Source organism: Chlorocebus sabaeus, chromosome 11 (genome assembly GCF_047675955.1).
Source record: "Chlorocebus sabaeus isolate Y175 chromosome 11, mChlSab1.0.hap1, whole genome shotgun sequence".
Lineage (NCBI taxonomy): Eukaryota > Metazoa > Chordata > Mammalia > Primates > Cercopithecidae > Chlorocebus > Chlorocebus sabaeus.
The window spans coordinates 13,451,108-13,468,455 of NC_132914.1; the positions used below are offsets into that span (position 1 = coordinate 13,451,108).

The 17,348-nt window shown below is 41.3% G+C and overlaps 1 protein-coding gene across 3 annotated transcripts in view; it reads right to left on the minus strand.

Annotated features, from left to right (window-relative positions):
* The window catches only part of GPR19 (G protein-coupled receptor 19), a 36,183-nt gene extending 22,882 nt beyond the window's left edge, over nucleotides 1-13,301 (minus strand). Inside the window, exons 1-3 of one of the 3 annotated variants that reach the window (XM_073020496.1) lie at nucleotides 13,005-13,301; nucleotides 9,666-12,644; nucleotides 2,082-2,238 (exon numbers count right to left, since the gene is read on the minus strand). In XM_073020496.1, the coding sequence (XP_072876597.1) occupies nucleotides 2,082-2,087 (6 nt within the window). In that variant the 5' untranslated portion in view covers nucleotides 2,088-2,238; nucleotides 9,666-12,644; nucleotides 13,005-13,301. Of the gene's footprint in view, nucleotides 1-2,081; nucleotides 2,654-9,665; nucleotides 12,811-13,004 lie in introns of those variants that run through there. The other 2 variants (XM_037990329.2, XM_007967703.3) reach the window with 2 other exon arrangements.
* Nucleotides 13,302-17,348: the final 4,047 nt, after the last annotated feature.

Below are 17,348 nucleotides of genomic sequence, written 5' to 3' on the forward strand. Positions count from 1 at the left end.
TATACTTTCTAAACTCTAATTTGCTGCTGCTCCAGGGCCAGTCTAACTATATAAACTTCAGGCATAATTTTGACTGTTACCAAGTTCTTACTACACATGTGTCTCCTCACTGTCCTCCCTATAAATACATGCAAAATGAAACAGGCATGGACTCCCAAATTGGCACCAGCAGAATACTGTCATTGTTTTGAGTCTTCTCAGACTTCATTCACAAGAGTATATTGAGAGCTCACCATAAATCAGGCCTAGTGGTAAGTGCTAGAAATCCAAAGAGGAAAGGATACTGTCCCTCAAGAAGCTCACTCATGTGACTATAATAGCATAAAAGTGTTACTTGTCCCAGGGAAACATAGATTTCAGCAGGGATCAAAGGCTTAAGCTAAAAGACTAAAGTTCAATATTGTGGAGGACACAATTACTTTTTAAAGTACTGCGCAATGAAACCCTGAAGGGAACTAGTAACTTTTTAGTTTTTCCATAGCTTATAGGAATCAGATCAGTCATCTTTTATTATCAAAGGCCAGAAGGAAATCCACACAGACCAAAAAAGGAAATCTTTATATCTCAGAAATTTCTAGCAGTTAAAAAAAGTTATTAGCAAACCCCTCTTATACCCTTAAAAACCTAAAATAATTTGCAAAAGAAACCTATTCCCTTATTTTAAGGTATAATATCATTGTAAAACAATAAATCCAGTCAGTTTGATATTACAGTTTATACACATAGTTTTAGAAGTTTTTAATCTATTTATTTTATTTTGAGAACTAGGTAGGTGCTTTTAAAGACAACATGCTTAGGCTGGCCTTGCCGGGTTCTGAGGATGGAAGAGTGTTTCTAGGTTCGATTTTTTAAAAAACCCATGACATAATTCTAGATTTCTTTTTCTTTAGACATCAATTGGTCACCATAGTAACATAGCATTTTACTACAGAGATCTATACAGCACAAGGGAAACAGAACAGCAATTACTTATTGGGTTACTTGGGGGTACAGAATGTGACCACAGGGATAATTTAAGATTAAATATAGATTTCTCTGGGGATCTGTTTTAGCAAAGCAAGCTGATTCAATCTTCTAGTAGCGTCAGTTGAATGAAATTTGAAGCCAAATTGACTGCTGACATCATTTGAAATAATATGAGGAGGCAAGCAGCATAGCTCAGTGGTTAAGAGCACAGGCTTTGGGGTCAAGCTTCATAGGTCCAAGTTCTGTTTCTACTATTTGCTAGCTGTGTGACCTTGGGAAAGTTCCCTAACTTCTCTGTGCCTCTGTTTCTTCATCTCTAAAATGTGGGTAATAAAACCTTCCTCAAAGGGTTTTTATAAGGATTCAATGACTGTTTGTGCTTAGAAGAGTGCCTTGCACATCAGCAAGAACTTTCTTAAGTATTTGTTAAATAAAGACATACTAAAATTTAAAGGGGCTCATCTCTTTGTGCTGAAAATAGTCAAAGACATGAAAATTTGAGTTCATGGCTGATTATTTTAGCCTGTAACTTTGATAGATTCCTTTGAGAACTTCCCCAGGGTCTTGTGGCTAGCAATTCTACAAGATGTGAAATTCTGTGGCAGTCTACTGTCCTAAATCAGAGCTCGGAACAATCACAAGCAGGCCTGGTACCAGGAACATCAGAAGGAAGATGATCGCACAGCACAAAGGAACAGCATGCCTGCCCACTTTGGCTCCCCAAGCCACTGCCAATAACCTCTGGGCATAGCATAAGCAGCTGAAAAGGGATGAAACACGCTTTTATTGCAGTGATGCTGAAACCTAGTTGGTTTCGGTAATTTTTTCCCCTCTTTCCAGGATTCAAGGGGAAAAAATCCTTTTCATCAATGAGTGCTTTGTTTCATTAATTATCACCATACACCATTTCCATTCAATTTTTCACAGGCACATACTCTGACGAATTTTCATTTTACAGAACTACCTAGGCATCTTTTCTGGACTGGTAACAAACCTAAAGCCTCTAACCAGCATCTAAGGCAGGACAAAATCTCCAAATTGCCTGGAAAAAAATAAGGCATTATGTCCTCTGAGCCAAATTTCAGTCACAATACCAAGGGATTCCTATTACATACCTTCATCCGGACTTGATTTCAGAGACGTTCTCCTTAGATCTTCTTGGTCAGGAATAGCCCTTGCATACGAGTTTGGAGAATGCCATAAACCACCAGGAAAGCCTGGAAACACATTCATTTCTGTCCTCTGCCTTCCCCTTGGCTCACAGCCTGCTTCCTGTTAGGGAGACAAGATGACGCTGTGCAGGGTAGACTGTTAAACCATCTTCCCGCCCCCAGCCCCACTCTCTTGTTGCCCCTCCTTTCTCCTTTCCAAGGCTCTGGAATGTGTCACATGGGAAATGGATCATGTGGCTGAAGGGGAGAATGTGGCCATCTTCTCCCTCCCTTCCCCCACTTTTCCTTTCAGGAGCAAAGCAGCAGAAATCTCTGCCCTGATTGGCTCAGACCAAAAATCTCCATATGAAAAGGGGAAGATTCAATCACCCAAACCTCCTTCCTTCTCTATTTTCTTTTTTTTCTATCTGAAGCTTTTATCCTGACCATTCAGAGTTGCTCAGTATGGAAGATAAATGATGCTTTCTTAACCTCAACCCCTCTCTTTCTTTCTTACAGTCAGTACCCTGACCTGGCAAGGTGTTCCTTAACCTGCCCTCTGGATCCCCCTTAGCACACATCTGGGACAATGGAGTGTTCAGCACCACGGACAGCATTACACCCCCTTCAGTGCTTGTTAAAGCCATTTGTCTATTTCACTCTCAAGTAAATAACAATATTTTAAAAAATTTCCCTGAGGTCCTGTGCCTAAATATAAACCACATCATATGTTTAGGGCTCTGACTTCCCCTACTATCAGTTTACTGTTACCTTATAAACACAAACATAATTTTTATATTTCCTTAAACCCAAAAGACTATCCCATATCTACCTCCCTGTCCCCATCCCATCACCCATCCTCACCCTTTAAATATAATCTATGTTTTTTGTGTGTGGGGGGGGGGAGGGAGATTTCTGTAACATAGTTTACTGTATGCCCAAGTATCTGTGCTTATGGGGAAAACCACAGAAACACACAGGAATTCTGGGGTATACAAGTCTAGATGTTGATAGCCCCATCCCTAGGTCTCAGGTAAGGCTGAAGTGGAGAGGCAGGGAGGGAGCCTGGTTGGAGCTGTTTTGTGCAGGGTCTATCCTGCTTTGCTGACGTCCTCGTTGCCATGGTGCTAGGTAACTGCTGAAGAGGATGATTTCTTTTAAAACCGGTCACCATGGGACCCTGCTGACTAAAGAAAGGAAGAGGGAAAAGGGCTGAATTGCTGAGGAGGGATTTCAACTAGCATTCTCAGAGCCAAATTGGATTGCTCTTGGTCCTCAATCTTGAAAGGAATCTAGGAATTAGTATGGACACTGCAATAGTTACTCTCCCCATCCTCCACTGCTTCTTTCCTTCAAAATCTAGTTAGGGGCAACTGAACGAGAATTCCAGCTTCACAGGTTGACCCTGAAGTGCCATCACAGGGTGGTGGAAAGAACTGAAGAAATCTGTTTCTCCTCAGGTTAAAACATCTGACCTTTGGGAAGCCATTATCTAAGTCCTAACAGCCTTAATTGGGAGATACTTTATAACCACACCTGATTGTCCATACTAGGAACAATGTGTGGATTCTTTATAACACTATGGGAGAAAAGACAATTTTTAAAATGTGAGTTGCCAAATTATTTTAAATAAATACAAATTTTATTAATACTTGGATAGCATTTAGACTACTCCAAGTCAGAAATATAAACTGGCTATACATTTGTCTCATAACACTGGCATATAACTTATTGTTTCTAATTCAGAATCCTAACCAAGGCAGTTCAGAATATTTATTTTTTGAAAGAGGAATGCTGACTTGCAATGTGTAAAAACGAAAACTTTGTAAGCAAAGAGGTGGCACAGGGAAGCTGGAGTATAATTTTCAAGAAACTGAAGGTTCTTCCTGGATCAACATCCTCATCATATTTTCTACTTTTATTTTAGGAGGAGTGAGGTTAATTCTAGTTTTTCTATGTAAGACTCAGAGAAATTCAACTGTTAATTTTAACACTTGACTTTTAAGAAAATTCATTTATCAAGAAAGTTAGATATTGAAGAAATTTTTTGAGTCAGCAGGCTGGTGACTTGGATATCATCTCCTCTCTTAGTCAAGAATAATTACAACAATAAAAACAACTAATATTTAACATGTGCCAGGTATTTACATGCATTATGTCATTTAATCCTATCAACCCAATGAGATGAGTACTATTACTGGCATTTCTGTTTTACAGATGAAGAAATGGAGGCTTGGGGGGACAAGTAATGTGCCCAAAGCTGCATAGTGTGGGAGCTAGGATTTGGAACCACTGACTCAGCCTCCAGAGCAGGCATAGTGTACTATTCTGCATCATGAATAGACTAGACTAAAATAACTGGTCAATTTAATGTGTTGTGACTTACTACTATGGCCCCTTGACATGAGAAATCACAAAGATTGTTTTAAATTATTTGAGACCAAAACAATGACCAATGTATTTATTCCTTCCAGGATGGCTGCATGTATATATTATGGCTTAATGATATTTAAAATCATTTTGTAAGGAGCCATAACCCAAAATTATATTAAGGATGGTCATAAAACACGTTACATAATATACTAATTCTGTTTAAAAGATATTGCCAAAGTTATAATCACCAAACTTACTCCTGACATTGGAAGAAGATAAGTAAACAGTTGTCTTCCATCCAAATGCACAAAATTCCACAATACTTGTGCACCTGGGGTAATATTCTGAACATGAGTAATGTGATCTTTTTCTTATCTGCCTAGGGAATCCATTTGCCCTGGAGATAGGGTTTTGGCACTGTTTAGATGTTACAAAAGGAATGGAAAAAAAGAAATTAATATTTGGCTTCTGAAATTCAAAATAGCAACAAGACAATAGGCTTGAAATCCAGGCTATTGTTTTGAAAGCCAGTCTCTAAATTCCTTTATTTCTGCCCTTAGCTTGTCATCAACCAAACCTGGAAGACTTTGCTCAGTGTTCTGTACTATAGATCTCTGACTTCACGCAAAAACTTTCCAAGAAGTCCCAAAGCATGCAGAGTTTTACGGGAACTAATTTCTAGATCCTCAACTTCTACAAGTATGCAGTCTAAAACAGCTTTTCTGAGAACTGGTGCAGTCGAGATGCCATGCTGGTTCTTGGTTTCCACTTAGCTTTTCTTCCATCTTACCATAGATTGCCGAACCTCTCTTCCACCTTTACTTCAAATCCTGCATTGCCTGAATTTAAAAACCTCCTGGGGACCAAACATAGGAATAACTGAAAATACTGGGGATAGTATTGAGAAAGTGAATAGCTCCAATAACTGGATAACAAATCCTTTTAAAAATCAGGAGCTTTCCAAGTGCTTTCAACAAAATCAGAAACAAACCACTACCCAGTGGTCCACTGAGAAATTCATTAAAATGGTTTTCTTAAAAGAGTTCTCTTACCGGGCACAGTGGCATGTGCCTGTGTTCCCAGCAACACAGAAGGCTGAGGTGGGAGGATCACTTGCACCCAGGAGGCTGAGGCTTCAGTGAGCTCTGATGATGCCACTGCACTCTAGCCTGGGAGACAGAGCTAGACTCCGTCTCTTAAAAAAAGAAAGTTCTTCTTTACAGAAAAATGCTGGTTAATAAATACAGACTACTACAGTTAGAACACCATTTTTGCAACCCCCAGTGAAATAACTGACTCAGGAAAAGATCACAAAAGGTGTTCAAAGCATAAGATGAAAAGTTGTTGAACAGGTTCTTTGTAGCTTACAAAGTGCAAAGGGATGTGTGTCCTTTTTCAATAGAGTGATTGGGGGGGTCATCATCTTACCAAGTGACCAAATTTCACGTTACTAATAGTGAGATAAGCTGAAATTATGTGCCTAATATGAAACAATGTAACCTACTCAATGTTACTGAAGTATTCTTTCTAAAAATGTTTAACCTGAATATAATCAAATCTGTACATATAATGTCGAGGGTTTTTTTGTTTTTTGGTTTTTCTTTTAATAAAAAGGCAAGGGTTGGAGAAACAAGTTGTAAGATATTATGAGGAAATAATCAGCCAAATCGAGGATGCTGAATAGTCTACAAGACAACTAGCTTAGACTCATCAAAAAGTCAAATCATGAGATAAAAGGCTGCCTACCATAGTGAGTTACCTCCATGTTGAGAGCAGTGCTCAGGGTAAGGGACTTCTGCCTTGACTCCCTTTTTGAGACAACTGCCCAAGTCTCTCATACCCCATTCCTTGCATTTCTATGGCTGTTCAGGCCAAGTCCACAATAGCATAGTCAGACAGAGATATGACAATCAATGATTCCAAGCCTTTCTGTTCCCTTGAAGGATGCTGAAATAACAGCCAGTAGGCCTGCCACAACCCCTGGTAGGGGCCAGGGGTACTGAGTCTGCCAGGGGAGGTGGCCAATACTCCCTGCGAGATTTTTCTGAATCCAAAGATGGGCCATGAGTTCACCAGGTACAGGCTTCAGCATCACAGGATAGCATGTTCCCCAGGGATCAGGCAGACGAGGGGTATGTATTAGGTTGTTCTTGCATTGCTATGAAGAAATACCTGAAATTGGGTAATTTGTAAAGAGGTTTAATTGTACACTTTTGCAGACTGTATAGGAGGCATGGTGCCCACATCAGCTCAGCTTCTGGGGAGGCCTCAGGGAGCTTTTACTTATGGCAGAAGGTAAAACAGAAGCTTGCATGTCACATGGCAAAAGCAGGATCAAGAGAGAGAGTTGGGGGTGGTGCCACACACTTACACAGCAGATCTTGAGAGAATTCACTCACTATAGTGAGAATAGCACCAAGACATGAGGGATCTGCCCCATGACCCTAACACCTCTCACTAGGCCCCACTTCCAATACCGGGGATTACAATTCAACATGATATTTGGCAGGGACATATATTCAAACTACATCAGGGTGTCATCCTGGAAACCTGAAAGTACCTCAGTGCATACTCTAGGTCCAGAATGAAGCCAGGAGGTACCCTCTCTCTCATCAGTGCCACAAGGATATGTAATTATACCCCCACTTCCCCCCAAACAAATGAACGTCATCTTCAGAAAAAAATGACAGGACCTCTTTGGGAGGTATTATGAAAGATGAAACATTTCATCCATAGGAGACTAATACTGTCTAAAGGAACTGAATGAAATTGAACTATATTTGAAACAGGATTAGACACTTTGGGTTTGTTTTTTTTCTGTAACCTAACAGGTTGTGGTGGTTTTAAAATACATCCACAAATTCTTTGATATGCCTTCAAAGAATGCATCTAAGGTCTGGCTGCCATATCAGCTTTTAGATGTGAAACCTAATCCACCTCCCCTTGAATGTGGGCTAGACTTAGTTACTTCTTTCTAATAAATAGAATGTGACAGAAGTGGTTCTGTGACAGTTTCTACCTGGCTCTCACCTTCTTGGATTACTTATTCTGGGCAAGCCAGCTACCACGTCATAAGGAAACTAAGCTGCCTTGTGAAGAGGCCCACACATAGCAAACTGAGGCTTCTCACCAACCAGCACCAACTAGCCAACCTTGTGAGTGAGCTGCCTTGGAAGGAGATTCTCCAGCCCTAGTCAAGTGACCGTACCCCTAGCCGATATCTCAACTACAGCTTTGTGAGAGACCTGAAGCCAGATGGCCTAGTTAAGCTGCTCCTAAATTCCTGATCCACAGCAACTATGACATAATGTTTTTGTTTGCTTGCTTTCTTTTTTAAGCTCTGTTGAATTTGATATTATTCTTTCAATATACTAAACTGTGGGGAATTTTCTTATGCAGTAATGGATGAAACTCTAGACAAAATAAAGAATCTACATTTTCATGAGATATCTGTAGTGAGTTAAATAAGTGTCTTTGCTCTACATGTGTATCCCTAATGTGGAAGATACATGGTTTTATTATGACATAGAACATTAAGAAGGGGAGAACATAATTAGGCACATAACACCATTGTCTAAGAAAAAAAAGAAATCCCCTTAAGTTGAGATGGATTTATTATGACTCAGAGGAAGTACAGGGAACTCAAGAACCAAAAGTGGCAGCCAGACTTTAGACTGGACTGAAACAAGGGTCCTGAAAGCGGTAAGACCCAGGTAGTTAGTGACTCTCTTTCTCTAGCAGACCACATGGCCTACTGCCTCCAGTTCTCTCTGTCTCTTCATTAGCTGCATTCACCAGCTTCTCTTGAGATCAACTAGTTCTGCTTGTCCCTTATTGTATTACTGGCCCCAAAATGGCTGCCCCTAAAGGTGGCCTGGGATCTGAAATTCACATGTCCTTATAAATTCAATGCGCCTGTCAGAGTGACCCAGTCTCTCAATGTTCTGACTCTAAATTCTGAGGAGGCAGAGTCTGTTTGACCCAGCCTAACTCAGATACAGAGCCAGATCCAACCAGCTGGGAGAACGGGATGGAGAAGAGTTCCCATACTACCTTCTCAGCACTCTCTAAAAAGGCCTGTTGGTCAATTGTATAAAAGGCAAGGGCAAACAGAGGGAAGAATGACTGATAGATGAAATGACTGGTATCTTGGTGTATCTGTTTCTAAAATTTCATTAACTTTCCAGAATGAGTCTGCCAATAGCTCTGGTCTAAACTCCCCAACCCCTATGACCTCCATTTCACTTCTATTTGAATCACCTGCTGAATAAACATGCCCTTCACACTGCATGTACTGCCTCTGTGGCTTAGACTTGTCACAGTTTCTCTGCCTTGTCCTCCTTGTGAACATCTACTCCTCTTTTCAAACCCTGCTGGGTTTTAGCTTATCTATAGTTCTATTTCTCTACCACTCTGTATCCTTCCAAAATAAGTTACTTACATTTTCCTTTTCGCTATAGTACTTTAATTTTCACATACACTACTTATATGATTGCATATATCATATTGCATTGACTTTCATAGATTCTTGTAGGGTGGATGTCATCCAATTCATCTTTATACCTCTAGGATCTAAAACAGCAAAGTAGGTGCTCAGCAACAGTGTACCAGCACACTGAATAAGCATGACTTTTGAGATTAACCTAAAACCACTTAATTTGTATTTTCCACTGTCCCTTTGAAAACACCCTTCAAGGGTGTTTGGTTGCAAGGTTGGTTCTTCTCTTATCCCTGAATTAAAACTTGGGTGGTCCTGTTACTTTTTCTGGTCACTTTTAGTTAAGAGATGTTAATAACTAAAATATCCAGTCCTGTATAACAGTCAAAAGTTGGCACCTGACTTAGTTTAGGCATTTCTCCTTTCTCTCAGTTTGTACCTTCTGTAGATAGGGAAGCCTAGATTTAGCAAAAGAGTGTGGCCACTTCTCTTTTTTCCTGACTTGTTTCCTTAGATCTTACCCCTCCTAGTTTCTGATCCCTCCAGCGTTTGAGAGGAGGATGAGCAATACATCTTACTTTGTTGGTACTATCGTGAGCTGCCATCAGTTTCCCTGTACCTCACAGGTATTAAAAACTGATTCCTTATATCACGAGAACTTATGTGGGTTTGCGGGGACAAAACTCTACTTCTATGAACTCTTCAACTATATCTCCTTTGACTAGCTGGCCACTTACCTAACTCCAGAAAGACTTTTAGCTTTTCCCTGCTGAAGTCTACTCCTCTCTTTGGGTGGTCATCTTGGTCAGGTCCAGTGATGACTTGCTGCTGGCTTCTCTTGTCTTTTTTTTTTCCAGTAACATTAGCCAGGTTAATGGTGGGGTTTCGCCATGTTGCCCAGACTGGTCTGGTCTTGAACTCCTGAGCTCAAGCGATCCTCCTGCTTTGATCTTCCAAAGTGCTGGGATTACAGGCGTGAGCTACTGTACCTGACACAAATTTAATTTCTTGCATCCCAAAAAGAGGCAGAAAGAAAGATGGACTGGATACCCTCATTTATAGAACTGGAACCCCATACTGGTACAACATGAAAGTTTCTGAACAAGGTCCAACAGGTATTTGATATCCACAAAGCACAAAAGACCTAACTATACATATTTTTTTCCAACTGGACTTAGCCCCTTTCTCCTTTGCTTTCTGAGCAAAAATACTACTGGCCTCTAGAAGCTGAAATAGCCCTTAAGAAACTGAAGCATTACTTGTCTTTGGCTCTAGTCCTGGCTCACTCTAACTCATAGAAACCTTTAAAGACAGAGATCAATCTGTCCAGCATTCCTATCTGTCCCAGGAAGACTCTCGGTCACTCATGTGTGCCTGCTTTTCAAGAAAAGGAACCCAATTAAAGACAGGTAACTTCACATGGCAAAAGATATTCTTGGCCATTATCACTATCTTTTTTGTCTTATATTCAATAACTAAAGTAGTATGGTGATTTCAACTTCTGAATTATTTATAAACCTAGAAACCAGAATTGCCCTACTAGCAAGTAATTTGTCTCTTAGAAGCTGAAATTCCTGACCATGCCACTTCTCCTATTCCAAGTGATTCTCTGTTCCCTGAAAGGCTACAAAAACAGGCTTGAACCTCACCTTTCTCACCTGTTACTAATAACAAAACCACTTGTGTGGTCAGAGCAGCCACATCAACCCTGATAGACTACAGGAAAAAGCTTCATTATCAATGCCCTGCTGTACATGCATTCCCATGTATAGCAGACTCTCATTGGAAAAGAACACCCACATTTCAATCATGCCTTGATGCCCTCCCCAACCAATGAGGATTGCAGGTTGTAAAGGTCCGCCCCAACCCACTACTGCCATTGGCCCTGCTGATGGCCCAAGATTCACTATGTGTAATGCAATAAAGACATCACTATCTGTGTTGCCTGTGCTGGATCAAAAGACCAGCTTGGGAGACTGAAACTTTTCTATCTCTACAGCTAATCCTGTGTATCTCTGGCAATTATACTAATGGTTTTATCAATGATCTTTCCCAAATTAGTATGTCAACCCCATTCTTATCACAGTGGTCTCCCTCCTGAATAGAGCTCATGATGCCCTACTTATCTGCCTGTCTCAAGTTCTAAACTTTATTCCTCCAGAAATTGTTCAAATATACAACCATCCAGCTCAAGAGATCTTAAGCCACAGGTTTAATATATTTTCTCCTTCTAGAGGGAACTGTTTTTTTTGTTTGTTTGTTTTCCAAAACGGAGTCTTGCTCTATCGCCTAGGCTGCAGTGCAGTGGCACCATCTCAGCTGACGGCAACCTCTGCCTCCTGGGTTTAAGCAATTCTCCTGCCTCAGGCTCCTGAGTAGCTGGGATGACAGCGCATGCCATCATGCCCAGCTAATTTTTGTACTTTTAGTAGAGACAGGGTTTCACCATGTTGGCCAGGCTGGTCTTGAACTCCTGACCCCGTGATCCGCCCGCCTCGGCCTCCCAAAGTGCTGGGATTACAGGCGTAAGCCACCATGCCTGCTCCTAGAGGGAACTCTTAAAGCAGTGGCTCTTAACCTTAGTTGCAAAATGGAGGGCTTTACGAAAATATTGATGTCTGGGCTCCACTCACAGAGATTCTGATTTAATTGGTCTAGGGTAAAGCCAGGGCATTAGGATTTTTTTAAGCTCCCAAGGTGATTCTAATGTGTGGGCGTGGTAGAGTACCTGTCTTAAAGTTCCCTAAATACAGACGGACCTAGGATGCATAGAGCATCCACAATTCAACTGGTAGGTGGCATGTACTATATACTAAGTCCTATGCTACCTTGTTTTGTCATTACAATAATCCTATGCCACAGGCACTATTATCCTTATTTTACAAACAAACTGAGACTCAGGTCACACAAAGTGACTGGCAGACCCTAAAGTCAAAAGCCCAGGTCTGATTCCCAACTGTACACACTTTATATGATGTCATATCGAGACGTCATGCTTCTCAGAGCTGGATGATCCCACTCCCTAAAACAAGACACCCAGGCTTCAACCCTGAAATCCTATTCCATTGCCTCCATGGGTTTTTCCTGCAGCATCTTCCTATGCACTTCACACATATAGCGCAGCTGCCAGGATATACTGTAGGCTGCCAAAATGGAATGAAGTCACTTTCTTGGCAAGTGACTACCATGCCTGGCTCTTTACTGAAGTACTTCCATTCTATATATTCACGCCGGGATCCTTCTCCATCACTGCTAGCTTCAGTCCTGTGGCTTTCCATATTTAGCTTTTCTTACAGATGAAGTGATATTGTTTACCTATCAGCCATTCCTTTGTTGGAGTAAAATTACGTATTCCATCAGCATTCCTCTGCCTTGTACTCCAGATAGTATACAAAGAATCAAAATATACTAGCTAAGTGGCATAGAATTGCTGCCAATATCAAGATGGACTCTAATATCTAGTGAACTGGGAGGCTAGAGGCTAGAAGTATGTACTTTTGAAAGGTGTCAGTGACACATCTGAGTAATGTAGTAGCTAAATGCCACCATTTCATTCCATGAAATCCACATTTCATTCCGGCTAAAGGGTAAAGCTGGTGAGAGGTGGGAAGGGCCAGGAGGCTCCATCGGAAGGAGGCAGACGCTTCAGGTGTTGGGTGGTACCTTTAAGATGTTGCGCGGCCAAATCCAATGCCTGTGCAGGTGTCCCATATATCCTGAGAGACAAAAAGAGGTCAGATTAGTCAGATCCCTCGAGACAGTTCCCAAATCCCTGACTTCTGTTACCGCGACTGTTCTTTCCAATTCCACCTCGGCCTGTGTTCAGGACTGTGGCTTTTAGAATCTTCCCCATTCCATTCCATTAGGGGCGTCCCAATTTCCACCTTATATAAATAACACCATGTACTAAATGCATGCCACGTCTGCCTGTTTATAAACATGCACAAGTTCACACTCTTTTAAGACAAATGTTCTCTACTGTCAAATTCTTTCGTCTGGCCTCCCAGGTAGGCTATAGAGCTACTGCCTTCATTTACCTCTCAAATCTTCCCATCTTTTCCTTCCCACGTCATTACCTTAGCTCACACTCATATCCTCTTGGTCACCAGCCAAAAAATAAATAAAACCTTTGGCCCTTCAGATTTCTGTCTTATTCTACAACCTCACTGACCGGCTCTCTCGCTCCCACTCCTTTACTACTTGATTCGCTGAAACCTCCCCTCACAGAGTTCACGGCCAATATAAAAACGGAAAGTAGGGACAACCACACAAGCTTGTGGACTTTTGCCAGAAAAATCTCACAGAATGTGGTGTTGTGTACTTGAATCCATCAGATCAACGCGACGGACACTCCCCAAGGGCCAAATCGCGCCGCCTCCCACTAGGCGGAACGTTTTGAAACTTTTGCGCGCTAAAAAATGATGAGCCAGACGCATGCGCAAACGTGCCCTCCCGAGGTCGCGCTTCTCCTCAGGCAGATCTCGCGTGGTTTGGGGAAGGCGGGCCAGTAGAAAGGTTTTCCGTGGCGTTGAGATTCCCCCCGCCCTTTTTTTTTTTTTTTTTTTCTTTCTTGCTGCACCAGTGGATTAGGATTAGTGCTGCAGTCAATTGAAAAAGTTCAAGATAAAAAATTAGACTAATATAACTAGCCGACAGGCTAGCGGCATTTCTCTGGGGCCGAGGAATTCCACGAAGATCTCTGCGAGGCCCGGGGGAGGCCGCACAACTAGTTCTTCAGAAACAAATTTTTTTTTTAAAGTAAAAATAAAGAAAGTCAGCCAGTTTATCACCTTGGAACCAGCGTTTTGTTTGGCTTTTCCGCTTTTCACTCTACAAAAAAGCCCATTGGCAGCTACCCAGGTTACCGTCCTGTTGCAATTGCGCCTGCGCGGCGGTTTGTTTACCAGCCCGGGCGAAGCGCTGTGTCCCGGTTCTCGCCGCCCCGAGCGCCTTGGTTTGGTCCCTTGACGTGTAATTCATAATGAAAGTCATGTTTTCATTTGGGAACACGGATCGGAGGCTTAAAACTGGACAGTTTAAGTGTCAACTTGAGACCAAGGAAAATAATGGTAGTGGAATCGGTGCCGAGTCAGAGCCGTCACCGAAGAGGTTGATAATGAACCTGAGGAAAACAATAGCACCACCCTGACCAGAACTAGAAAGTGGCAAGCAGCCACAGTTAATCAGACTCATAGGTGGTATTTAGTTACTTATTTAGAATGTAGGCCCAGTTATGGTAAAATGCAAGTAAGACCAAACCTAAGTTCATCTTGCTGGAGCAAACCTCGAGCAGTACCTACATGATTTAAGACTGACTTGAAGCAAAGTTAAAAAAAAAAAAGGCAGCCATGCAAATTTTGAAACTTAGAGACGACTCCAGAAGCATTAACCCAAGAAAGCACAAACCAACAAACACATTTTTGAAATGGTTTGAAGATCTCTTCAAAGGCAGTTTCAGGTGGCTTAGAAGAGGATGTTGCTTATAAAGTGAAATCTGATGGAAACTTGTTTTACAGATATGACTGGATTCGTTTGAAAACAAAAAGAGGCAGGCAAACTGACTTTTTAAAAAGCATTTTTATGGAAGGATTTCTAATGATACATTTTAATGTGCTCAAAAACAACCTTAAATAACTGGTAGATTTAGCCAAACCTGGATCATTATTATCTTAGAGTTGGATGAAAGCATAAATGTTAACAATTTGGCAATTTTATTGGACTCTGTTATGTTTGAATGGTGAATTTGAAGTCTTCAACTTGTAACAAGAAATTTTCTACAAGGACAGTGGGATTTTCAAGAGATATGAAATTAAGCAGAGAATATGTATGGACATGTGAGCAGATGGAGCCAAATTTTGAAAGCTTTCGATATGCCCAGCATCGGTCACAGAAAATCCTTTTATCTCAGGAAGCTAACCTCTGGATTTTCTCATGTTCAATATGATAAAATTCAGTAAATCCAGCTGTTTGAATACCTTTTAACACAAATTTGTACCAAAGTGGGAAGTAACTTTAAAATTCCACTCCATTATCTAGGGGTACTCTGACTTGGTTAAGGTAAGGTGAAAGTCGGTTTTCCAAGCCAGTTTTGAACTGGCATTTTCATCATAAAGAAAAAAAAAATGCAGATAAAGTGAATGGGTATCTTGTTCACTTTAATGATTAAGACTAACTCAGCAAGCTGGCTTACTTTGTCAAGGCAAACAACCAGTATTAAACAAACTGAATACTCTCATTGCACATAATGAGAAGGCTTGAATGAAAATTAAGTATGTGAGTGGAAGAGCTGATAAAGAACAGTGACTTCTTTGAGACTCCCAGTTCATTTACATGTGATGAAAATTATAGTGTAAGAATAGTAAGTTGTCAAATAAAACATTTTTCTTCACTGAATAAAAATCTTTGGTGAGTAATAGAAACTGACTGATGGATTGGTAATTTAGTCTGCCCTATGACTCAGAAAATATACTTACCAAAATTTCCATTATCGGTAGCTGAAAAAGTTAATCATGCCATTTCTTTAGCCAGTATTCTGGGCATGCTCCCCTGTGATTACCCTGATACTGTAAAGTAGTGAAAAAACTGATGCCATCTGTATCCACGTATTTATGTGAATCTGAGTTATCGAATTATCGTGACCCCAGGACAAACAAAAGAAATTGCCAAATAACGAATCTGATATGCATCCCTAATTACTCAACACAATGTAACCTTACTTATTAACTGAATGATAGGACTTTTTTTCATGATAGATAAAGCATTTTTTTTTTTTTTTCTTGAGACAGTCTTGCTCTGTCACTCAGTCTAGAGTGCCATGGCTCGATCTCGGCTCACTGTGACTTCTGCTTCCTGGGTTCAAGCGATTCTCTTGCCTCAGCCTCCCAAGTAGCTGGGATTACAGGCGCATGCCACCATGCCCAGCTAATTTTTTGTATTTTTAGTCGAGACGGGGTTTCACCATGTTGGCCGGGCTAGTGTCGAACTCCTGACCTCGTGATCTGCCCACTTTGGCCTCCCCAAGTGTTGGGATTACAGGCGTGAACCACTGTGCCCAGCCCAATTTATGTAGCATTCTATAGTCACTCCTAACTAATGCATAGAGAAGAGTTTGGGAGATAGGGAATAGGGAAGGTGAAGAATTTGGCTTATCACAGTCAGTATGAGCACTGAAATTAACTTAATCCCCAGGGAAGAGAAAGAATGAATTTAGCCAGGCGCAGTGGCTCACACCTGTAATCTCAGCACTTTGGGAGGCCAAGGTGGGTGGATCACGAGGTCAGGAGTTCGAGACCAGCCTGGCCAACATGGTGAAACCCCATCTCTACTAAAAATACAAAAAATTAGCTGGGCATGGTGGTGCGCACCTGTAATCCCAGCTACTTGGGAGGCTGAGGCAGGAGAATCACTTGAACCCGGGAGGTGGAGGTTGCAGTGAGCCGAGATCCTGCCATAGCACTTCAGCCTGGGTGACAGAGCAAGACTCTGTCTCAAGAAAAAAAAAAAAAAAAAAATGAAAACATACATATTAGGACCAAATTGCAGGGTTTGTGCATGAATCCCAAATGATAAGCCAAATAAATTTTGCTTACTTTTAGCTCTGCACTCAGGTCTTAAGTATTGGGGCTAATTCAGTACTCTTGTCATACCTAAAGAAAGTATGTTTCTGCTGGCACAATTCCACGCCTGTAGTCCCAGCTACCCAGGAGGCTGAGGCAGGAATATCCCTTGAGCCCAGGAGTTCAAGACCAGCCTGGACAATATAGCAAGACCCCATCACTAAAAAAAAAAGTTTCAATCAGAGGGAAGAGAATCATCAGCATGAGAGGGGAAAAGGGAGAAAGAAGGGCAAATTTGGTTTGTGACTAGTCAAATAATGCCCATTGAGGACATCTCTGCAGATGCACTGTACTTCCTGCTAGGGAACTCTGCCCTTGCCTCCATCTACTGGCATGTTTGCATGGCTGACTTCATTCCATTTACATCTCTGATAAGGAAAGATACCTTTATGGTCTGTTATCTTCAATGTATTAAAGAGACTATTATCATAGTCACAAGATAGCTGCCACAGTTCCAAACATCATGTTCTCATATGAAATGTTTCAAATAGAAAAGAGAGTATGAGCCAAAAAAGCTTTTTTTTTTTTTTTTCCTTTTTTTTTTTTGTAAAGATGGGGTCTCATTATGTTGCTCCTGCTGGTCTTGAACGCCTGGCCTCAAGCAATCCTCCCACATCGGCTTCCCAAAGTGCCAAAGTGCTGAGATTACAGGTATGAGCCACTGCACCTGGCCAAAAGCTTTCTTTCTTTTTTTTTTTTTTTTTTTTTTGAGACGGAGTCTCGCTCTGTCGCCCAGGCTGGAGTGCGGTGGCCAGATCTCAGCTCACTGCAAGCTCTGCCTCCCGGGTTTACGCCATTCTCCTG